We start from the raw sequence: 24,048 nt of genomic DNA, 5'->3' as shown, positions 1-24,048 counted from the left end.
AAAAAAAAAACAATGAAGACAGAGTCAGATTAGCTTTTTATTGTTTAGAAGTCATTTCTGCAGATTTATACCAACGAACACAGAGCTGTGGGTTTAACTAAACAGTGTGACGTTTGGACTTCCTATAACTTCAGGTTATACTAGCTTTGTTAAAATAGAATAAATCTGTTAGAAATACTAAAACAGAAGAACAAAAAGAGAAGCTCGGGGAGTCGTGTGCGTAGCTTATAACTCACCTCCGGACACAAAGATTAAAAACAAAAAGCAACCAAAAAAACATAAATAAATGCTTCAGGAGAATACAAAAGGCTGCGGCGACGTAAACCCAAATTCAGAATAAGCTTTTCAGTGGTTCATCCCCAATTATAATGAGAACAATTAACCATTTGATTAACAGAAACACAACAAGTTGCTTCTTTTGTAGTGTGGTAAAAAAACAACAACAACAAAAAAAAACAATGAGGGGGAAAACTGCAGCTTTAGTGTAAAAAAAACAAAAATATACTAATTAAGAGTCTTAAAATCAGATTTTTTTATTGTTTATTAGCTGCTTATTGTTTTTATTGGTTTAATTGGTTAATCAGGTGTTTTTTAACATAAACGTGAATCATTTGTTGTTTCAAATTGGAAAATGTGAGGATTTAGTGCTTTTTTCTGTAAATTTAGTCTCTTAAGGTGTTCAGTTTCTTTAAATTGCTTGTTTTGTTTGACTAAAAGTCCAAAATTTCAAAAATAATCCCTAAAAAAAGAATCTGAACAGCTGTAGCCAACAAAGGTTTGACATTTTTGAAAGAACACTGTCAATTTTCTGTCATTAAACTAAGTGTTTAAAGCTAAAGTGTCACATAATGTTGACAAAAACTGTTAGCAGGAGGCAAATTTTACTGTATTTTGTTGTTTATCAGACTTTTTAATCTATTTTTGTAGATAAATATGGAGAAAAACCTGCAAAATGATCAATTAAAACTTTATTTAATTACCAGAAAAATCCATCTGGCATCCATTAATCCATTAGATGTTACAATTATCGCTTAGTTTCATGAGTTTTGTGACAATAAAATGCAATATTTTTCATATTTCTGGCTTTATTAACCTTTATACAAACACAAAAATATGATTTTAAGACTCTAATTTGGATAAAAAGTGGGAAAGTTTGTGAAACAACTGAAAAGCTGCTTATAAAATAGGCCAAAACCAGCCAGCTGGTCGCCATTTTTCTGCTGCTTGGAGCAGAAACTCCTTTTTTTCTGCCTCTTTGGTGTTTGTTCATCAGTAAACAAACTCAAAGTAAACTCTTTCATTAAACACCAAAGGACTGATGAGAAAACCCGATGTTTCCCCACCAGGGGGCAGCAAAGAGCTTTACAGCTGCAGAATCTCCCCCCTTTTTGTTTCCTCGTGTGGCCGCTAAAAGCAGAACAGCCTGTACCACACAAAACATTTCCACCTGTAGTTAATAACGGAGCCGAAACAAAAAAGAAAAAACAAAGAGGAAGCGGCGTTTCTCTGGTCACCATCACGAGCACTCACAGTTTAACAGCGCTTCAGGATCATATGAGAGAAACTCTGCAGGCACTGAGTGGTTCTGCTGGCTTCACCCGATCAACAGGGAAACACAAACTAAAGACGCAAAACAGAAGAGCTTCAGTGGTTTTATAAACTCCTGGTCACGTTCAGCAGGAGTTGATCTGATTCAAACTGCACGGGAAGTCGAGAGAGATCAGATAAACTTCATCACATCACATTTATGTTGACAGAATTAAGTCACTGAGATTCTTGATTGTGATTCCAGACAGTTTGCAGCAACTAAAATGTGCCACATTAATAGTGATCAAATGGGAATAAGCGAAATCCACAGTGAAGTCAGATAAAAAGCACAAATTAGTGCAGTGATACTCTGCTCCCAGTGCTCCTGCAACACCTGGAACACTACCTGGAAGATCTGTTCTACAAATGTGTCAAGCATCATCTGTGTAAACTGTGTCAAAGCAGTGACGCATTTATTGTTATCTTAAGTCTTAAAAGGTGCAATAAAAAGTTCTGCATCTATAGAAAGCAAAAACTGGTTTAAATTTGGCCACAATCCCATTCGTCTTTTTGTGCGATGATACTCTGCTTCTAGTGCTCCTGCAACACTTGTAACACGAAATGGAAGATCTGTTCTATAAATGTGATAAACATCATCTGCCTGAACTGTCAAAACGGTGACAGAAAGCAAAAAAATATTTAAATTTGGCCACTATCCCCTCCAAAGCAGTCTTCTACTGCAGTGATACTCTGCTCCTAGTGCTCCTGCAACACTTGTAATGCTACCTGGAAGCTCTGTTCTATAAATGTGTTGAGCCTCATCTGCCTTAACTGCATCAAAACAGTGACAGAAAGAAAAAAATGATTTCAATTTAGCCACTATCCCTTCCAAGATAGTCTTTTAGTGCAGCGATACTCTGCTCCCAGTGTTCCTGCAACACATGTAAGGCTCCATAACAGCTCTGTTCTACAAATGTGTCAAGCACCATCCGCCTAAACTGTGTCGAAATGGTGACTATGGCATTTTTATTTTTTTTGAAGAGTCAAATTAGGTTGAGCGAGGAGCTGCATGGAGGACGAATTTACACTACACAACCCTGTGAATTTTGAAGAAACAACAAGTGTACTGCTGGTTGTGTTACCGGCCAGTCATGGAGATTGTGGGCGTTTCACTGTGGAAACGGCTGTTTGATCTACGGTTGGTAGCCGGAAACCCACCTCCCATCATCAGTGATGATCATCGACACTTTGGATGGGTTGACAGAATTTGCTTAAGATCCATGGTGAAAGTGGAAATGTGTATCTATAAGTGGTCAGGAAGTGTTGCAGGAGCAGTGGGAGCAGAGCAGAACTGCACAAGGAGACCACATTTAAATCAGAGGCTGCTGTTTAGCTTTTCTCTAAACGCAGACTACACAGATTTGTTCAAGAGTCATGGTGAAATCGCAAATGTCCAAACCTTTTACAAGTGGTCAGGAAGTGTTGCAGGAGCAGTAGGAGCAGAGTAGAACTGCACAAGGTCAACAGAGATGGTGGCTAAAATGAAATTAAGTGCACTTTTTGCTTTTTATAGACTTCCTGATTGCTTCCTGGATGTCTGATGTGATGCTTTTTTAAACTTGTGCCGACAAGCTGATTTAAATAAACTGAACTTGCTGTCGAATGCATAGTGCTGTATGATCTGAGGCTGAATAGACGTTACTATTAAGTTCAGTTTTTTTCCCCAAACATGACAAAAAGGCACTGATACCGCCAAGTACTGGAGGAGTTACAGAAATATTTTTCAGATTTAGAAGGACATAAATCAAACCTATGGTAAACTTTGTGAACAGAAAAGGGCATTTAAACAAAGTTCTAACAAACCTCTGGGCATCTCCGGAAATCTAAAAACTTTCATTATGATTCGACAACAACGTTTCGCCCTCAACATCACTCAAACAGCTGAACGGAGTGCAGACTGGTGCTGCCACAAAACTCAACATAAAGTGCAAACTGACGAGGTTTTCCTCTCACAGCGTCAGACCGGCTGAAGCTCCAGGAAACCTGAAGATGAGTCGATCCGCAGGTCGACATTCAATGGCTTTCTATCACCACGGGCTCGTAGCCGCCTGCAGAAACCCTGCAAGGATCCAAACATACATGACAACAGTTATTTACACGTGGGTTCATGAGTTTTTAATGCTTTTCCTGCTCCATGGGTTGTTCACTGTTGAACTCATTTTTTGTTTCTTGTTTTTGCAGTTTAAATTTTTACAACAGTTTCTGCTAATTTGTCTGACGTTTTTGTAGCAAAAAATGTTGCTATTTATAAAGATATCTGCGCTATTTTAGCTTTTCACTTGCTAAATTCTTTTCTTCTAGTTACCCGTTGATCTACTTGCATCAGATTTTATCACACATTGAATTCTGAGGCGGTTTGAACAATACCTCAAGAACTATTCAGGATAAAGCCTTCAATTTCAATATGAGAAAGAAACAGGAAAATATTTGATATTTATATAATTTCTTGTTCTAGAATCTTGTTCATATAGCATTCAGAGTATGATTTATAGAACATTTTACTAATAACACAGTAAAATGTGTTTTTAACACATTTTTTCAATATTTTAAGAACAGATTTCCAAAAATCTCATTAACCACGCCTGACGAATGTCAGCGCGGTTACTGCATTCGGTGAGGTATCTGGCTGGGTAAGTATGTATGTATGTATGTATGTATGTATGTATGTATGTATGTATGTATGTATGTATGTATGTATGTGGCTATGTCCAGTCCGATATCTCTGCAACTGCTGAAGTCAGGATAATCAAACTTGGCACTGAAGATCAGTCTAAGGTCCCCTGCACAGTTGTGGAGTTACAGATCAACAGATCAAGTAGGGAGGGATATACGTAGGATGATCAAAATTGATACATATTGCAACAGTTATATAGGGAGGACAGGGTTTTCGCCAGTAGAGGGCGTGGTTCTGCCCTCTACTGAGGGCTCGTCTAGTTCATATAGCGTTCAGTCTGATTTATAGAACAGTTTCTTGCTGAAAACATACTTTTTTTTAAACATCTTTGAGTGATAAAAACAGATCTGTAAAATTTGGTTCATACAGTGAGTCTGATTTCTAGAACATTTTACTAATAAAAGATAGAAAAATGTGCTTTATTCATTTTTTTTAACAGTATTTTCTGATTTATTGGACAATAAAAACAGATTTCCAAAATCTTGCTCATATATGTTCATAGTCTGATTTCTAGAATGTTTTATTGTTAAAAACATCAAAAAACCTGTTTTTTTGGACACTTTTTTTGCCATGTTTTTTGATTTATGGGGCAATAAAAACAAATTTGTAAAATCTTGGTCATATAGCATCCACATTTTACTAATATTACTTTATGTGCAAAAAAAATGGGCTGCAAGTGGATCAACAGACAACTTTTATTAAATTAGGAAAGTTATGATCAAGCATACCAACTAAGCAAATCATTGATGATATCTCCTGTAACTGTTGATAATTCCAGCTAACTGCAGTCATTATCATCCTCTATTAAAGGGGAAGCTACAAAAGTTTAAGCTAACAGACAGTGGAGGAATGTCTGATACAGAAAAAGTAAGTTTTTGATGGAGTTCCTCTTTAATCTGAACTTTTTAGCTCCAACTCCTGGAATTATTTCTGCGTCCTGAGTAAATCTGCTGCTGTATATAAAGCTGAGAACCTTAAGTGAAAGTGACAGGAAGAAAAGAGGAAGTAAGAGTGACACCCAGACAGACTTGAGGAGGAAGTGATGCGTCAACAGGAAGCGACGGAGCGTCGGGTCTCACCTGTTTCCGAGCCTGATGCCGCTGAGCGCCGTGGTTCCGTCTCTGCTGACGAACAATCGCAGGTTGCTGTCTGGAAACCACAAACACACAAAACACCGTGAGACAAACCAGAGGGACGAGAAGGCGACGAGACAAAGAGCAGAACGTCCAAAGATGGCACTCGCTGCCGTCAAATTAACCATAAAACCTTCATGTGAGGAGATCGACTGTAAACAAAAGAGGCCATGATGAAGAGTTACAGCCTCCAACTACCAGCAGTGACATCATCACACTTCCCATAAGAGAAACACAGCAGACAACAACAGTTCACCTCGTTTCACATCTTTTAGTTCTCAGGAGAGTATTCATGCTCAATAGCAAGCAGCTCGTTGTTGTGAAAATGGGTCAAAATGACCTTCTCTGCAATTTATTCTGTCAAACGGCAAGTTTTAGTTTGGATGTGTGACCTTGGTGGTATTAAAAGACCTATGAAAGCGTAATCCCAGTAAAATATCGATACAGTGATGATCTTCTGTCTTCTCCTTTGACACCGTCTTTGCAAATTTACCAGAAAATTTAACACTAAGACTAAAATATTTGTAGTTCTGACGACATATGTCCTGAGCTCAAGCCTTAGATCAGGTTAATCAAGCCTATCCTTAACTAAACAGGATCAGCAAGAACTTAAGATTGATCCTTCTAGGGCTGGCCCGAATAGTGGTTTCTGGCCTCCGAATATTTGGGCCCTTTTAAAGACGAATATCCGGATATTCGTTCTGCCCTGTAACGTCCGACCGGGGGGGGGGGGGTTCCACCACCAGCCGAGGGGCCGGGGGGCGCAGTCAGGGGGAGGAGTTAAATCCGCTTATTTCGTCATAAGCGGACCCAAATCAATCGGACATTTGAGCAGGCATTTTCACAAAATGTGGTGTAGCAAGGCAGGGAGGAAACAGACAGTTCTCAAATTCGAACCTCATAATGAGGCTACTGCAACACACATTACTATAAGAACACTTTCACAAAGTGAGGTTTGCATAATATGTCCCCTTTAAGAGGATCCACCTGGTGGAACAAAAAGGTACTACAGCTGATCTACAATATTTGATATAACAACCAACAAAACATTCTAGAGTCTGCTACATTTAGAGAAATGTGTTGGCTATGTTCTTGGGTTATGTGATTTTAGGTCACTCTCTTGTACCTAAACCCTTCAATCCGCCGTCCAATCAGTTATATTTACATCAAGATTAGAGATGTAAAACTACTTAGATTGTACTGTTCAGGCTGTTTTAAACACTATTGCAGACTCTTAAAGTATTCAGCCACATGACCAGTGGCAGATCGGTACAGAAACTACCAGTCGGTATTCTACTGTACCTTCAGTGTTGTTGATATCCGCAAAGTTTTGGCTCTGGACAATTTTCTCCACGATGTCATCAGCATCAATGCGAGTATCGTTTACCCAGGAGGGGTGACTCTCCACAGAGTCCTGTTTCCTCCTAAAAACACAAGAAGATAGGAATGAAACCGGAACCAAGTCTTTTTATGAATTCTGAAACAATCGGCATGGAGGTCATAAACTTTAACAGAAGACTTTACCATGGTGCCCCTTTTACTGACTAAACCCCACTGTTCTCTGTTTGCCAACACAAAATTGCTCACTTCCTCTTGTTGCGACAGTAAGAAATAGTAAGAGGCTCCACCTGGTGGCACAACCAGGCACTACATCTGATCTGCAATACTTAAAGTGTGTATAATCTAGTAAAATGGCATAAGGTATTGGTTGTTTTCTGTACCTGGGAGGCCTGTTGGGGGGTAAGACGGGCCTTGGGGGTCGAGGGGGTCTCTCTGGACGTCCAGCGTCCTTGTCGCCCTCTGGAGGTGAGTCGGTGGTAAAACAAAGGCCGCCGGAGGTGCTGCTGCCCGTCGAGGTATTCCTGCGATGTGTGAAGTCGGACAGGCTGGAGGAGCAGGAGTGCTCAGTGCTGTAGCCTGCAGGAACAACGTTAAACAGAAAGAGCCGGGTCAGAACCTCCCAACCAGAGGATTCATGGTATGAAGGTAAAACCTTGCATGGACACATTAAAGATACCACAGTTACTGTAGATAAAGAATCAGCTGCCTATCTGCCCTATTGATGAAGTTATGAGGCTCAAAAGTGATGGAAAAAGTCCATTAAAAAGTGTAAAATATGGACCCACCTCTATGTACTTCAAAGGTCTGAAAGTCTAAAACTCTTCATGGTTGGAAGATAAAATTTATCCGAGCTTAACTGCATAAAAAAGCTGATTCTGAAAAGGTTACGTGGGAATTTTTTTCAGATTTGTTGACTTTTATATGGAGTGACCAAGTACGTGTAATATCTGAGTTGATACAGGGGGTCCTCACTTTACGATGTTCTCGATCTACAGCATTTCGTCAGAACTGGTTACATGGAACTAGCTGGTGAGCAGAGCGGATGATACGTCGTCACGCAGAACTATAAGACGGCTTTGTTTACACTCGCCGGTGGTACACCAAGTTGGATTGTGCTACATTCACTCACTTTTTGTCCTTCATTATGGCTCCCAAACATAAAATGACTCATGCATGCATGAAGGTCGTTGGTATTCATGACTTTTTCAAAGAACTGATTGATATCGTGATGCACATAACGGCTTTGTTTACATTGTTGCCAGAGTTCTGACTCAGCAAAAATCGATCGGTAGGAACGGAACTCTGGCGTAAGTCAAGAACCCCATGGATACCCCATGTGTACTGAACTGACTCTCTGAATTTCCCATCTCGCCCTCTCTGAAAGTCTCTTCTCAGATTGGAGCTTCTATGTGCACGGTTCTGTCAACAAATTCTGACTTGTAAGTAGCATCTCACATCCGCAAAAGTCAGTTAAAGGAACTTAAATGTAGAAATGGAACAAATACAGACGAACATTGTATCATAGCAACATATAAAACAAAGCAGAATAATGTAGATGAACTGATTTTCCAATGATCCCTCCTGCTGTCTTCATTTACAAGCACCAAAAAATATTGTTTCCTTGTCTGAAAAAAATCCAAAAATTCAGCAAAACAATTCCCCAAATTTTCTGAAAATTTGCAAAACCTTCAGGAAGAAAATTACAATAATTCCTTAAAAGTTTCCCTTAAAAGTTTTATTTTAAAAAAATCCCCCAAATTTGGTAGGAAAATTCGTGTAAATATTTTCAAAGAAAAATCTAAAAATCTTCCAAAAAATCCTAAAAATATTTAAAGTGATTACATATATTTCAGTAAAACTTCTAATGCTTTCTTTAAGAACATTCACATAAAAATCTATCAAAATCCAGCGAATTTCACTGGATTTTGGTGAATGTTCTTAATTCATTTCTTTTTCCCACCGAAAAATGTTCAAAGATTTCCCAAGAATGTTGAAAATGTGGACATCAGAAGTTTCACTGTGAAAATAGCTTTTTTTCCCCACATTTTCAAACTTTAAAACGGGTCAATTTTGGCCCGCAGGACGACACGAGGGTTAAGCAACCACATGAACTTGAGTTTAGCAGCTATTTAGCCTAGAAATCAATCATTTCTGAACTTATAAAGTTATAAAGATATCAGGAAATTGTAGTTCCCACAAAATATCGTGTTTATTCCATATTTTGTGATATAAAAAGACATGAACAGGAATTCTGGATGTTGGTACCTGAGATTTTGCTGTGCTGGCTGGCGTAGCTGGAGTTACGAGAGTGACCAGACTGGAAGACTTCTGCTGAACTCGACTGGTTCTGATTCGTTTCTGACTCCTCCAAGAGACCTGAAGGCACCGACAGAAGAAAACACCGACTCCTGAGTATTTACAGTGAGTCCAAACATTTCTGTGAGATCAGACAGCAGCAGATTTTTGTTTACCCTCACAGCAGAGATGCAGGATTTAATGATGGCAGCGACTTCTGAGGCACAGCAGCGAAGATTTATAACCCCAGACTAAATGTTCCTCAGTCTGAGAAGCTTTTTCCCCCAACAAACTGGTCACAATAACTGCTGTTTTTTAGTTCAAACATTGAACATTCTTGGATGTTTATGGCTGAGACTCTCACATTGGCAAAGGTGTTAAAAACCTCCTTGTCTCAAGTTTTTCTCCAAGTTGGAACAAAAAATGTGTTGCTTTTTTTAATATAAATCATTTCAAACAGAAGAAATCCTTAACGGCGGCAGCAGCTAAAATGAACAAAGACATGCTTTTAGAAGTTCTTCCAGACATTTTTGGCTCAGAAAGAAATGTCTGGCTGAGAGAAGTTTGGGCTGAGATCAAAAAGATTGGATTCAAGAACATTTTATTTGATGTTTTATATTTATTCTGATCTAGAAACATCATCATTTCTGTGAGATTTGTTTTTCATATCAGTTCTAAAACCAGGTAAAGTCATTATAAAAACCTTTGGGGGAGCAAGTTTTGACGTTTCATGAGCTAGTTTGATGAACCTTTCGGGTTTTTTTCTTATGTTTGAGTAAACTTTCCAAACATTCATCGCCTCACAAGCATCATTCTGCCTCTTTGAAACCGATTTTTCACCTTTCTGTTAGGAAACTAACAATCTGAGGAGATTTCACCAACTTGGAAATAAAACAAAAACCATTTCTCAGAGTAAAACCTAACTAAATTAGTAGTTTTCCCCCCTAATTGCAGCACTTATCGTCCTACCGACTCGTGTCTTGTACCTGAGCTGATGATGGAGGGTCGAGGTTTGGAGGCTCGGCCCAGAGAAACCCCTCCAACCGGGCCGGGCTCGGCGGTTCCTTCCCCCTTACAGTCCAGCTGCAGGGTGTGTTCCTGTCCGGGGATGGAGATGGACTTGGCTGTGCTCGGAGGCCTGCAGGAAGACAGAAAAATACATCTTATCTGGCTGGAAAAGATTAACGGAGCAAAGAGGTGCAGCTCTGCTTAGTTTGGCGTCCTCAGATAAGATTTACTTCACTGGTCAAAGGGAAAACTGAGTCACTGTGGCAACAAATGGACAGACAGCGGACGGAGATAAGAGCTTAAAAATCTGGCCAAAAGGTTGAAACACACATTAAATACAAGAACAAATAGTCACAGATTGATGTACATTACACAGAGCTCCTCTGAAGCTCTACAATGTAATCTGCACTTTATCAAGCCAGAAATATGCAGTTTGGCTGAGACCGACTAGTTTTAAGTTCAGAAATGTGTTGTTTTTTTTACATGAACATTGATTAAAGAAAGATGCAAAGGGGCAAAATACCAACAAGAGCAATAAAGTTAAACATATGAGAGTAAAAAAACCCATTAAGGTGTAAAACCTCTGAGGTCTTGCAACAACTCTACATTGTAGAAGACACCTGCGGTTTACCAAGCTGTTAATCCATGGTTGGGTTTAGATTAACTGGTTGTAAGTCCAGAAATTCAGTGGTTTTTTTTACATGAACACTGATAAATAAAGGTGCCAATGTAAAGAAGAAACTGAGAAACCCCATAATGGTGTAAAACCTCAGAGTTTTTAAAACAATGTAGAGGTCAACTGTACTTTATGAAGACAAAAATATATGGTGTGGTTGAGAATAGCCAGTTTTAAGTCCAGAAATTTGTTGTTTTTTCCATGAACTTTGATTAAAGGAAGATGCAAAGTGCCAAAATACCGTGAAGTGCCATCAAGTTAAAGATATGAGAGTGGAAAAACCCAAAAAGGTGTAAAAACTGAGGTTTTAAAACAACTCTACACTGTAGAATACATCTGCAGCTTATCAAGCTGTTAATGCATGGTTTGGTTGAGTACAACCAGTTGTAATTACAGAAATTCAGTGGTTTTTCCATTAACATTGATAAATAAAGAAGCAAAATGCCATCAAGTGCCATCACGTTAAAGAAGATGAGACTGAAAAAAACCAATGAAGTTGCAAAAACTTACATAGTTTCAGAAATTAAGACCTGACTTCAATCAATACTTTTATCAATGCGATCTCACGCAGAAGTTCTGCATAAAAAGTTCTTCGTGCAGTTTTTCTGTTTAGAAATCACTATGACATAAAGGAAAAATGTCTTAAATATAGCAGTATTTGTAAAACTCACGTCTTAAAACACGGATCTCCAGACAGGAGGGTCATCCCAATGATCACCTTTAAGGAAACAAAAAGACAAAAAGAACTTTTAGCATCAGAGAAAAATATTTTTTTCCTTCTTTCATTAGGAACAATCTCTGAATCTTTCTGATTTCAATGTCAAACATGCAACAGCTCAGAGGATGAAACACTACGCTTTTTCCTACCGCTTACACCTTTTCCCTCCTTTTTTCATCCATGAATGCCGTTTGTACATTACCTTTTCTACACTTTGTCCTTCCATTTGCACCTTATCCATCCTTTTTTGACCATAAATACCCTGTTTGTACAGCTCCTTTTCTACACTTTGTCCTTCCGTTTACACCGTTTCCTTCCTTTTTTTGGACATGAATGCTCTGTTTGTACAATACCTTTTCTACACTTTGTCCTTCTCTTTACATTTTTCCCCTCATATTTTTGTCCATGAATGTCTTCATTGTGCAGCTTCTTTCCTACACTTTGCAATTCCATTTACACCCTTTCCCTCCTTTTTTTTGTTGCTAATAATACAAATTATTATTCTTAACCAAAATGACAAAACATGGCATAAAAACACATTGATTCTTATATGGGTCATTTATGACCCACTTATGAAAGATTCCTCGATGGGGTCAACGACCGCAGAAACAGCGCCTAAAATATTTACACAGCTTGAAGAGTTCAGTTGTTCCTACAACTCGCTGCTCCTATAAAAGCAGCTGCAACTTCACAGACAGCTAGATCACGCGCTTTTGGTTGCTTTTTGCCATCTCTAACATCATTTTGTGACTCCGTTCAGACCAGGAAAATGTACGCAGCTGTTATCCTGCTCGTCTTCATGTGTCTGACGGCCACCACTCATGCAGATCATCATCAACAAAAACCCTGTCGTAAGAATTTGTGGTTCCTCATTTTATTCTCTCTCTGGTCTAATTTAACTTTTTCCACGTGTTGCGTGTTATTTAAGCCTCATTCTGTCACTTTTGTGTTATTTTAGCATCCATTTATGCCTATTTGTGTCCCTGTTTAGTTATTTAAGCATCTTTTTGGGTCATTTTGTGTTATTTAAGAATCGTTTTGTAATTTTTGTGTTTTTTGGTAATATTTGTGTGTTAGATTTGACATGCTTTTGTGTCATTTCTTAGTTATTTTAGCATCATTTTGTGCTATTTTAGTGTTCAATTTGGCATCATTTTGTCTTTTTGTGTTATTGTTTTGTTATTTAGGCATCTTTTCGTACCATTTAAGCATCGTTTTGTCATTTTTGTGTTATTTTAGCGTCCTTTAAGTCTTTGTCATTCATTTTTGTGTTAAATTTGGCATCTTTTTGCGTCTTTTTGTGTCATTGTTTTAGTTACTTAAGCATCCTTTCATGTCATTTTTGTTTTTGTATTATTTAAGCATCGTTTTGTCATTTTTGTGGTATTATTTTAAATTATAAATTATTATTTTTAATTATAAATAAAAAAAACATCTGATTAGAGGCTTTGTAATTATTTAATCATGTTTAATTGCATTTTTGTCAAATAATAATATCTGAAGTTTTTCAATTCAAATAAATTTGGTTGACAACTGAATTGATGAATATGCATGAACTTAAAAAATGTTTGCTTCATTTCTATTTATCTGTATTTTTCATCTGTCCACTACTTTCCCAGATTACTGCAAACTCAAAATGCAATTGTAGCAAATATATTCAACATTTTAAGACGTTTTGCAAACTCAAGCACTTTCAATGTCTTGAAAAGTCATCTATCATGGGGCCGCCGTAGCTAAAGTTAGCTCTGGTGCTAACAGCAAAATGTTTTTCATTGAGGTGATCAGAAAACTCTTTATCGGACAATTTGCACACGACCACGCTCTTATCCAGGCTGACATCGGGGAGATTTTTTAAAGCAAACTTTCCACCCAACAAGCTCAGTGCGGTCTCATCTTCCTTCACTGTTCACCAAACTTTCTTGACGTCACTCAGTGGCTGAATCCCAAACCGCCCCCTACATACTCCCCCTCCACTACCGAGTGTCACTCCAAAAGAAGTCACACTCGCAGCTGTGGAGGGCACCTATTATTGAAGGGGGAGGGTATAAATACGATCGTCAGGAATGGGACACCCTGTCGCCTCACCGGAAAACGGAAGACGTCATCGCCATGGTAACACAAAGACGCCTACTGTCATGGCTGTAGCGCTGTGGCACAGGTTGCAACTAACAAGGATCACTGCTGCTTCCAGAAGACAAAAGCGTCCCACTTTTTCTCACTCACATTTTTTCCAATCCCATTATCTGGCATTTCAAATCCAACAAATGAATAAATGAATTCTGTCAGTTGTGTTCAAATTTTAAGGTGTCAGGGGGTGCACAGTTAAATCAAACGTCAGCAGAGAAGAAGATTTATTTCTTTTGATTTATCTTTTTACACCACTCGTTTTGTGATGTTCTGTCAGTGTGAAAAAGGCGTGGGAGAAATAATGGACGCATGTGGAACTTACATCGATATGTTGTTTCCTCCTCCATTTCGACGTTGCACTTCCTGAAAAAGTTGTCCGGAGTTAGCATCGATGCAGACTCGCTATTTAAGGGCTGAACAGTCCACTCTCCCTCCGCACTACGTGGTTTGGGACGGCCCTTAATATGGAGGACCCTCTGCGGGAACGCGCAGGGGTAGTGTGTAGGGATAGTGTGTAGGGGGCAGTTTGGGATTCAGCCAGTGTGTCCTGTGTATCTTCTTCATGGCTGGAAAATAGACTTTTGGTTCATTAGCGCCACCTACTGGGCTGGAGTGTTCATCAGTGGTACCTGTGTGCTAGAAATGAGGGCACTGACAAAGTTGTGAACAAATTAGTTATTTTTTCTGTAACTAATTCATCAAAACCAACACATTCAAGTCCTAGCCCTAGTCTAAATATATTCAATGTCTATACTGGCCTATCTAACTGACACTGTTCTCTTTTTAGATTTACCCAATGCAACAGGGGTCATGAATGTGGTGAGTCTTTTTTTTTTGTCTTTCAGGGCCAACTCTTCATAAAATACCCTTATAGCATTTTAAAAAACCGCATTAGAACCTCTCTCTTTCTCTCTGAATGTGTCAAAGCAGATGGACCTAAAGGATCCAGTGAACGCACTCGGTGAATTCACCTACGACTCAACGGGCAACAAGCTACGGTTCAGATCGTACGAGAACTTCCCCAACGCTTCACGATATCTGGATCTGCTGATGTTTTTCGAAGAGGTAATCGATTTCTTCCTTTTTTCTGAAAAAGCAAACGTCACTCAAAGCCATTTTCACATCTTGACACGTGGATCTGTGTCTGCATCTGTCAGGGGATACTGTACGAGATTAACAGCAAGAACCAGAGCTGCGAGAAGAAAAAAGTGCAACACAACGACCACATTCTACGTATTCCCAAGGATGCCCAGTTCCTGAGTACGATGACTTTAGGGAATCCGTCTGCTGTTGGAGAGGGATTAGAATTCAGCGTGTGGACAGGGTCAATGGCAGATAACACAGGTGGGCAAGACTCTATGAAAACAATATGCAAACCTTTTCATGATGTGGCTGTTATTATAAGTTCAATGTTCTCTGTTTTTCAGGCAAATATGTTATTTCTGTAACTAAGGGATGTTTGCCTTTGAGCTCCACCTACTATGGAGGGCCCACAAACGTCATTTTATTCAGGTTTTTGTATTTTGATTTTTCACTGCTTTTGACACTTGATAGTACATATCGGATGCACATACATAGAATCTAATGAATGCCCTGAAATAATCTCCATTTCATTTTTGCATCACTTTCTTGCAGCTTTATGAACCTTCAAAGCGAGATCAAGAACCCTGAGGTCCTCGAGGTGCCTTCCTTTTGTGAGGGACTTCCCGTAGAGGAGACAGTAAACCGTTTCCTCGAGGTGCTCATGTAGAAGAAGTCTCACCAGCAGATTAAATTAAACCCCTATCAGAGCATGTCCGGCCACAACTGTAGACTTTTCTCTTCTTCTGTTTCCATCACATCTTCCTTATAAGATCTCTAAGAAGATATAATTTTGAACAGCTCAAATAGACTGCCCGTCCAAAAAAAAGCCCCCAAAAAACACACTAATATTTTGTTGAACCGCATTTAGCTTTGATTGTGTCACTCATTTGCTGTGTTTCGATAAGTTTCTGCAATGTCACAGCTAGGGCTGGACCCAAATGTCCAAATATTTGGTCGTGACAGGGGTATCCGAATATTTATTTTGAGATCCGAATATTTGGATTTCAATTTAACTTACTCAAGTCTGAGACAAAAAAAAAAAAAAACGACAAATTTAGCGTAACTGCACCAATTTTGGTGCAGTTTTGCAATTTTGGTTCTTCAGGTTCTTGATGGGTCTAAGTCAGGACTTCAGGAAGACCAGTCTAGAAGCTTCATTCTAGCCTGATGGAACCATTTCTTTACCACGTCTTATGTGTGTTTGGGCTCACGGTCTTGTTGAAACATCCAACTGTGTCCAAGATCAACGTTCTGCTGATGGTTTTAGGTTTTCCTGAAGAACATGGAGGTAATTCTCTGTCTTCAGTATTCCATTTACTTTGTGTAAAGTTCCAGTTCCATAGAGCATGATACTGCCACCACCATGCTTGGTGGTATGTTTGGTGTTCTTAGGATTAAAGAAAGTCCGAGTCCTGCCTAAGGCAGCCTGGAACCAGTCCTCAAAAAGTCTTAAACCAGGACCAAAATTAAACCTAAGCTACTCCTAAAAAAGTCGAAGACATGATAAAACCAGTCCTAAACCAGTCCTTAAAAGGTCTAAAACCAAGACCAAAATCAAACCTAAACTTGTCCAAAGAAACGCCCAGAACCAGTCGGAATACAGTCTGAAACCAGTCCTAAAAAACCCAACACAAAGTCAGGACCAAAACCAAACCCGAACTAGTGCACCTATCATTTAGGAACAGGGTAAATTTGGACTAGAAGGCAAAATTGAAGCATTTTTTTTCTCCATTAAACTTTGCTGATTAGTGGTTTTCTTAGTGGTACACAGCAGTTTAGTCCCAATCCTTGGGGTTCCGTTCACATTGTGCATATAGGAATGCTTTTGATTTCACTATTAAACATAGCTATCAGTTCTACTGTTGGTTTCCTACGATCATCTAACAGTTTGTTCCTTAAGATGATGGTTCACCACTATCCTTTCGGTTTTAAGAATACGTTGGACAGTTCTTAACCTGATTTTAGTAGTTTCATCTCCTTAGTTCTTTGCTTGATGCAGGCCAATAATTTGACCCTTCTGAGACAGATTAACATCCTTTCCGTGACCACAGGATATGTCTTCCAACATGGTTGTCTAAGAAATGAGAAGGTCCTCACTGCATCAGCTAGGGTTAAAGAAGTTGTTGAACTATACTCATCACTGCAGTAATTATCCAAAGGAAGCAACGCTGATTATAGAATTAGTGATAATCTCTAACAGCCAGAGGCTTTTCAAGGTGGTCCTGATTACAAAACCTGTAAGATATGATTAAAGGAACATTAAAATGTCAAAGCAGTCCAATGTTTCTTTCTTTCATCCATGATTATTTCTTTGTGATGTTGTGGCTCATTCCAGAACTGGAGGAGATTTTAAGTCCCACCCATCAAATGTGAAATAATCCATGTACAAAATACCAAAAATAGGCAGTTGCTGTGTAATTAAATCTCCTTTTTTTCAGTATTATTTATTTCATTGATGTCTCTTGTAGTTGTGGGAACATTTTTTCGAATCAACATAATATATTAAATAACAATCATTATGGATGTGTCCCACAATACCCGTTTAATTATTATGACCTTTTTAGCTGGGAAAAGAAGAAGAAAACAACGATTCACATAAAACACTGGAATTAACATCATCAAACAGTATTCCTGAAGAATGTCTAGAAAAAAAGCTCTGTCCTCTATTCTATTTTTCATATTTTCATAACATCGTCAGCCTTAATTGAATGTCTCACTCTGCCTCATGGAACTTGTTCTTTAACAACATTTGACCATAAAAACACACAATTTTCCAGTTAAATTACTTTAAATCCACTAAAGAATATCACTATTTTATTCATATTTGTAGAAAAAGTTGCATACTACAAGATTATCTGAAAAAAATGGTTTAAAACGTAACTAACTACGAGATGAAACTCCATTTAGAGTCTAGAAATGTAATCGGGCCTCTTGTTTTTTTGCAACAACATTAACTAGAAATGCAGTAAATTCCCATGAAGTCAATGAGTTCTGAACATCTGCACGGCATGAAGTTCTTCCAGAGAAATGAAATGACGAAACTCCTCTGGACTCTGTTGGCTCCATTGAGCAGTTTGAGTGGACGACCTCTGGGTGGCGCTGCACAGCTCCTCGCCAAATAATACCACTTAGACAATAAACTACCTCAGCTGGTGCTTTGTTTTCAGCAGCTACTGTCAGGAAATTAGCTTTTCAATTAATCAATTAATCTCTGGATGTTGTCAGGAAGTTGTGGAAAATCTCTTTAAATCTTTCTTTTTGGTCAAACAACAAAAAGATACCGAGTTTATTGTCAGATAACACACAAAGAAGCAGCTAGAATATGGATATGTTCAGCATTTTTGCTTAATTGACTAATTAATTAATGAACGAGTCATTTATGTCGTAATTTTGCAGAACACAAATGAATGTTTACAGTATTTACACTATCAAAAAACAAAACAAGCCCTGATTTAAGAGTATGATTAAAATATGGAGCTAAAATACAGCTTCTTGGTGATTAAAAAAATCTTATTTTTTATCTTGTATGAAACATCTCCGCTATAGTCAATGGATTTCCGGATTTTAAGGTAGATTTAACACAAGTACCTTGAACTTCGTTCAGTTTTTATTGTTTTTTAAAAATTTATTAGACAAAGGAAATCATTTTTAAAGATTATTTACCATGACAAATTCTCTTTAGGTTCACATTTATTTGAAATTATCTGCTTTTATTTCAATTTCCTCTTAAAAACTTCACTATTCATGGCAGGATAGCAAAGTTAAAGTGACTTATAGCTGATTAATTGTTAATTATAGCTGCTGTAGAAACAGTTTATTTAGTATTTTGTGCTTTTTTTAACTGGTTCCACCTCATTATTGTAAAACCACAACACACAGCACTAAAGGTGAAGAGTTTAAAATAAAATCTAACCTCTTCTGGAAGCTGATGGAGCTCGTTTCAGCTCCTAAAAATTATATTTTCATTTCAACAGACAGACCAAAGCACTTGGACTTAAGTTTTCTGCATGTTTTACACGACAAAGCGATAACTGATCCTCTTACCTTTGCACTCTGGTGGCTTCTGACTAAATTTGGGGGCTGGAAGCGATCGATGAAAAGATCAAATGTCAAAGGTCAAAGTTAATGATCAAACCTGCGTCAGATTCTGGATTCATGACGCAGCAAAATTCCTGTTTGTTCACCTCCTTTCCAACACTTTCTCCTTCCGTTTGCACCTTTTCCCTCCTTTTCTTGCCCATGAATGCCCTGTTTGTCGGGCTCCTTGTCTGCACTTCTTTCCCGCTTTTTTTTCTCCCCACAAATGTCCTGTTTTTACGGCTCCTTTTCTACAATAATCTCCTTCCATTTATACCTTTTCCCTCCTCTTTTGTCCTTAAATGCCCTGTTGGTACAGCTCCTTTTCCCTCCTTTTCTTGCCCACAAAAGTTCTGTTTATACAGCTCCTTTTCTACACTTTCTCCTTCCGTTTACACCTTTTCCCTCCTTTTTGTCCTTAAACGCCCTGTTAGTACAGCTCCTTTTCCCCTCCTTTTCTTGCCCACAAATGTCCTGTTTGTACGGCTCCTTTTCTACAATATTCTCCTTCCATTTATACCTTTTCCCTCCTTTTTGTCCTTAAACGCCCTGTTGGTACAGCTCCTTTTCCCTCCTTTTCTTGCCCACAAATGTCCTGTTTGTCCATCTCCTTTTCTACACTTTCTCCTTCTGTTTAAACCTTTTCCCTCCCCTTTTTAAACCAGTAATAGCCCACATCGTTACCTTCAGTATGGAGTTGTCCTGCCGTGTGTTCTTGGTGTCGTATCCCTCCAGCAGGCAGCATCTCACCGTAGAACCAGAACCAGCAAACTCGGCCATGTTGAGGTCTGTGAAGCCCAGCTGAGGGTGAAGAACAAGTTAATTGTTGATTCGCTAATTTGGGGCTTCGCTGCTTCTTATTTCTGGCACGTTTAGGAAAGGAGAGACACCCACCACTTAGCGCACCGAGTAATTTTACATCAGCTTTTTTTTGAAGTGTCTGAAGCCGTATGACAGAGTGCAGAAACCAGACATCAGTCTAAACAGACACTGAACCAGACTGAGAGGGAAACCTGCGTTTTTAAAGTCTCTGATGGAACAAAAAGCTTCGGCAGGTACAGGAGCAGAAACAACTTCACTTGGTCTTGAGTGTACAACTAAGAAATTGGAAAAATAGTGGAGGAAATGACCAAAAATAAATTGTTATTTAGTTTTTTTTATATTTTGTCCCCCACCTCCGAACAAGCGGCCCCCAATGGGAAGTCGAGTATCACAACTAACTACACAAATAATATATCCTGTATAAAGAATCTCCAGGATGTATAATCAATGGATTTCTAGATTTCAAGGTTGATTTAACACCATTGTCTTTGAGTTTCTCCACTGCTGGAGTGATAAACAATGAAACGTGTTGAGTTTTTATTGTTTCTCAATAATTTTTAAACGGAAAAATCATTTTAGATACTCATCAAAAGATTATTTTGCATGAAAAGCCAACTACAAAGTCTTAATATTAGCTTCTCGGCTGTCAAAAAATCTTCATATATCTTGTATAAAGTATCTCCAGGCTGTATAATCAGTGGATTTCTGAATTGAAGGTTGATTTAACACATTATTTTTGAGTTTCTCCTCTGTTGGAGTGATAAACAACGAAATTTGTTGAGTTTTTATTGTTTCTCAACAGTTTTTAGGAGGAAAAATCATTTTAGAATTAGCTTGAAAAGCTAACTACAAGTGCTTAATATGGTAATCTCAAAAGTGAGACGAGTCCTTGCTTGTTTTGATTCAAATTTTTTAACTTTGAATTAATTTTAAAAAATAAAAGCGCCTGAGCTTAATTCAAATGAAGCATTTATTCTTGTAAAAGTTCTGTTAAAGTTGTAAAACTGAGATCGTGACACTCCGACACGTTTAGAAATACCAGACCAACACTAACATTAGTAGGTCAGAGATTTCAGAACAACATCTGACTTTATGACCTTTGTCTCAGACCAGGTGGAAGCTGCTTTTGTCTCATGTTTTTCTAAATTAACTTTGCAGCTCTCTCGAGCAAAGCGCCTCCCATTCTTCATCCTGCAGGTTTCCCTTTCTGCGGCGTCTGTTTTCATAGGTGCGTATTTTATTTAAGGAAGCCAACTTCTAAGGAGGGAAGCGAGGTATATTTAACCGAAGGAAATCTAAAGGGAGAGGCGGGCGAAAACAGAGGAAACGGTTCCTGCCGGGCATCGGCGTGAGTTTATCTTCACGAGAGCTTCGACCTTGTTTCATTCATGACTCACGCTGGAGGAGCCGTTACCGTTAACCAAGGTGTCGGCAGGATGTTTTTCCCAGAGAACGTGAGCAGGTTTTGATTTAAGTTTGCGCCCGGCTGGTGGCAGAAATGCTAATATTTACACGATGTGGCATCAAGGTTTACAGAGACGGACTTGAGCTCATCTGTAACTGCTTCTATGTGTTTATGAGAAGACTCTTACCTTCGTATAGGCTTTTCCTCCTTTGAGTTCCTGCAGGGGAGAAAACAGGAAGACAGTAATGAAGCCAGTGATCCAACTTTATATTACAGAGGCCTCCGATTACAGGCCTCCATCGAGACACATGAAATTACAGGCTGGGACCACACTGGTGGCTGCTGTGTAGTTCAGTGAGGCACAATTCACATGGAGAGGCTGAGCTGAAATATCCTCGATGCATTTCTGTGAGAAAACGTCCAAACCTGTTGTTACGGTCGGTACTTTCTTATTGCTAATTGGTGTTCTGTAGGTCTGGATATCATTTAAAAAGGAGACCCAACCTTACAGATAAAAACTAAACCTTTTCAAAAGACACCGACTTGGTGATTTCCATGTTCAAAGATATCTACACGTCTGGGTTTAAACTTGACTACACATGGTTAGAGGCACTTTCTCGATGTTGTGATCGCAGCAAAGAACGGCCTAAGTGTAATTTAAACGACAATATTTTCATATAAAGCAGGTTCTGTCCACAACATTCGGATTTGGTCAGAATCCAAATGAAATTTCGAGGAAAAACGCCATGATTTTGATGGCTCCATGTTCTCAAATGGAAGAATTTGGGCACTTTTCTGGTCATGCATTATAACGGATTGAATATTTCATGGTTTTGGATGGTTGGTCTGACAAAATAAGGTTGAATTTCATGTAATTTGGTGGATCAAAACTGTGAGGTAGGGTACTGGACTATTATGTTTCTCAAAATAAGAGAAAACTTTATTCATACCAAAGGAAAATCTTGTGCTGGATATTGTTAAAAAAATGACTTAACATAATAAATACAGTGGCTAATAAGTTGAAAATTGAGGTGGAAGTGGTGCAAGTTTGATAAAATCGATCCTTGCCCAGCTGCTGAAATCCTTCCCGAATCATTTCTGAATCAGCTTTCAGAGCAGCTCGGTGTTTCTAGTAATGTCAGTGGATGGATGGGAAACATCATTATTATTCTCTGCCTTTATTTCTAAGGTTCATCTCGGGTTTGGAGTCGTACCTTCCTGACTGAAACCCTGCAGACAGACGGATCCAGGACTCCGGTGTGAGGGTTGGCGCTCATTTTAGACACGAAGGTGAACCTCTTCCTCCAACGAACACAGTGCTCCTGGACCTCCTCTCTGGACGAACAAAGAGGAAAAACAGAGCAGGAAGACGTGAATCTCTCTGATGAATCTCTTCCTATGAACTGTTCGTGTCGCAATGACGTTCTCCCGACTCTTCACTTTGATAAAGATTCATTTTCTTGACGTGCAGAGGCAATTACACTCATGATGATGTTGAAATACATTGTATAAAACACAAAAACCCTAAAGCAGGGGTGTCAAACATGCGGACAGTGGGCCAAAAGTGGTCCTCCAGAGGGTCCAATCCGGCCCTCAAAGTGTAAAAATTACAGAGAAGACATTAACTGCAGATTGTAAATTAGTAAAACTATACATTTCAAATAATTTCTAGACCATGACAAGTTGCTTTGATCATAAAATAAAATACTAGACTGCTCATTGGTCTTTTGTAATTCTGTGTCTCATTTTGGTAATATTTTGTCTCGTTTTTGTCACTGTTGCAACTTTCTTGCCTAATCTTTGTGGTTTTTTTGTTTTGTTTTGTGTCGTTTGTCTCATTTTTAGTGGTTTTGGCGTCTCATTTTTGGAATATTTTGTCTTGATTTTGCGATTTTTTTGTGTCTTATTTTTGTCATTTTTCCATGTTTTTGTTGCTTTTGTGAATTTTTTTCCAAATTTTTTGTCTCTTTTGTTTCGTGTTGTCTCATTTTTGGTCGTTTTATGTTTCCTTTTTGTCATTTTGTGTCTCATTTTTGTAAAATTTTGCCTTGTTTTAGCTGTTTTTTGGTCTCGTTTATGTCGTTTGTCCATGTTTTTGTTGCTTTGGTAACTTCTTTGTCAAATTTTTTTCTCTTTTTTGTTTTGTTTTGTGTCGTTTGTCTCATTTTTGTCATTTTTTTCTCATTTTTGTAATATTTTGTCTTGTTTTTGTCTGATTTTTGTCAGATTTTTGTCATTTTGAGCATAAATAAAATACGGTATCATCCAGTTCCATATGTGACTGAATGTTGTGTTCCTTTGGAGACACTCTGTGATCTGGAAGTTGTAATGTGTAAATGATAAACTGAGGAATAAAGTCGCTGAAATTGAGCATATTTTTCTTAAGAAATGTTAGGTTGTTCATCATGTTGTGTAAAAAGATAATTCCTTAAATATAATTTTTGTTCAGAATGTACTGTCTTGCACTTAAAGGAAAAATTTGGAGTTGTGGTTATTTATTGACTATTAAGCTGTGATTTTATTGATCACTGGAGATCAAATTGGGCTGAATGTGGTCCTTGAACTAAAACTAATTTGACGCTCCTGCTCTAAAGTCTGTCTTTAAACCCTGAGCAGGATCAAATCAGATGTTTCTCCACTACTTTTTTTTTTTAGCTCAAACATCGCTCTGACTTCAGGACAACACATATTTTCCAGTCCTGTCATTCGTCTCTCACAGTCTCATGACCAGTTTGTCTACAGAGGATCAAATTAATCACAGCGACTCTGAGAAAACACGTCATGAGCGACTTTTTCCGAAACTACCAGGCCTGCAGAGCTGACTCCCATGACTCCAGGCGCTGTTTACCGTTTCTCATTGTCAAAGCTTCAGCCGTTCTCTCAAAGATTTTGAAAATAGACGCAGTGTTTTGACATTTTCTCAGCCTCTTGAGCCCCACATATTCACTGATGGAAAAACATCTCCGCCGTGTAATGCTGGTTTTCCCTCCTGCTTTAACCGACAAGAGAAGCAGTGAAGGAAACGGCGTACAATGCTCAATGGGCTTCTGTAAAAACACACTTTGCCTCGTCAGAAATGCCAGAGAACGACCTTTACATCCT

The 24,048-nt window shown here is 38.6% G+C and overlaps 2 protein-coding genes and 1 long non-coding RNA gene across 4 annotated transcripts in view; 1 reads left to right on the top strand and 2 right to left on the bottom strand.

Annotated features, from left to right (window-relative positions):
• Positions 1–24: 24 nt before the first annotated feature.
• Positions 25–24,048, bottom strand: part of LOC110962313 (protein FAM102A-like) — a 47,041-nt gene continuing 23,017 nt past the window's right edge. The window contains exons 3-12 of the mRNA XM_022210239.2: positions 22,161–22,281; positions 21,134–21,163; positions 19,404–19,520; positions 11,386–11,432; positions 10,017–10,168; positions 9,001–9,111; positions 7,116–7,311; positions 6,697–6,818; positions 5,341–5,410; positions 25–3,646 (exon numbers count right to left, since the gene is read on the bottom strand). Of these exons, the coding sequence (XP_022065931.2) occupies positions 3,601–3,646; positions 5,341–5,410; positions 6,697–6,818; positions 7,116–7,311; positions 9,001–9,111; positions 10,017–10,168; positions 11,386–11,432; positions 19,404–19,520; positions 21,134–21,163; positions 22,161–22,281 (1,012 nt within the window). The 3' untranslated portion in view covers positions 25–3,600. The remainder of the gene's footprint in view (positions 3,647–5,340; positions 5,411–6,696; positions 6,819–7,115; positions 7,312–9,000; positions 9,112–10,016; positions 10,169–11,385; positions 11,433–19,403; positions 19,521–21,133; positions 21,164–22,160; positions 22,282–24,048) is intronic.
• On the top strand, positions 12,121–16,914 carry LOC110962314 (ependymin-like). Of its 2 annotated transcripts, none has more exons than XM_022210241.2 (6): positions 12,121–12,283; positions 14,347–14,378; positions 14,490–14,624; positions 14,717–14,903; positions 14,987–15,071; positions 15,195–16,914. In XM_022210241.2, exons 1-6 carry the CDS (start codon positions 12,202–12,204, stop codon positions 15,307–15,309), a joined length of 636 nt encoding a protein of 211 aa, XP_022065933.2. In that variant the 5' UTR covers positions 12,121–12,201; the 3' UTR covers positions 15,310–16,914. The 2 variants fall into 2 exon arrangements, with proteins under 2 accessions (XP_022065933.2, XP_022065932.2); XM_022210240.2 differs by having other exon boundaries at positions 14,487–14,624.
• On the bottom strand, positions 15,192–19,397 carry LOC127534679 (uncharacterized). The gene is made up of 2 exons (XR_007942937.1): positions 19,240–19,397; positions 15,192–19,117 (listed from the first exon to the last, which is right to left on the bottom strand). It is a non-coding gene; the product is annotated as an uncharacterized LOC127534679 (long non-coding RNA).

This window comes from Acanthochromis polyacanthus, chromosome 7, assembly GCF_021347895.1.
Source record: "Acanthochromis polyacanthus isolate Apoly-LR-REF ecotype Palm Island chromosome 7, KAUST_Apoly_ChrSc, whole genome shotgun sequence".
NCBI lineage: Eukaryota > Metazoa > Chordata > Actinopteri > Pomacentridae > Acanthochromis > Acanthochromis polyacanthus.
Note: the sequence above shows the minus strand (reverse complement) of the source record. Positions and strands in the feature narration are given on the sequence as shown.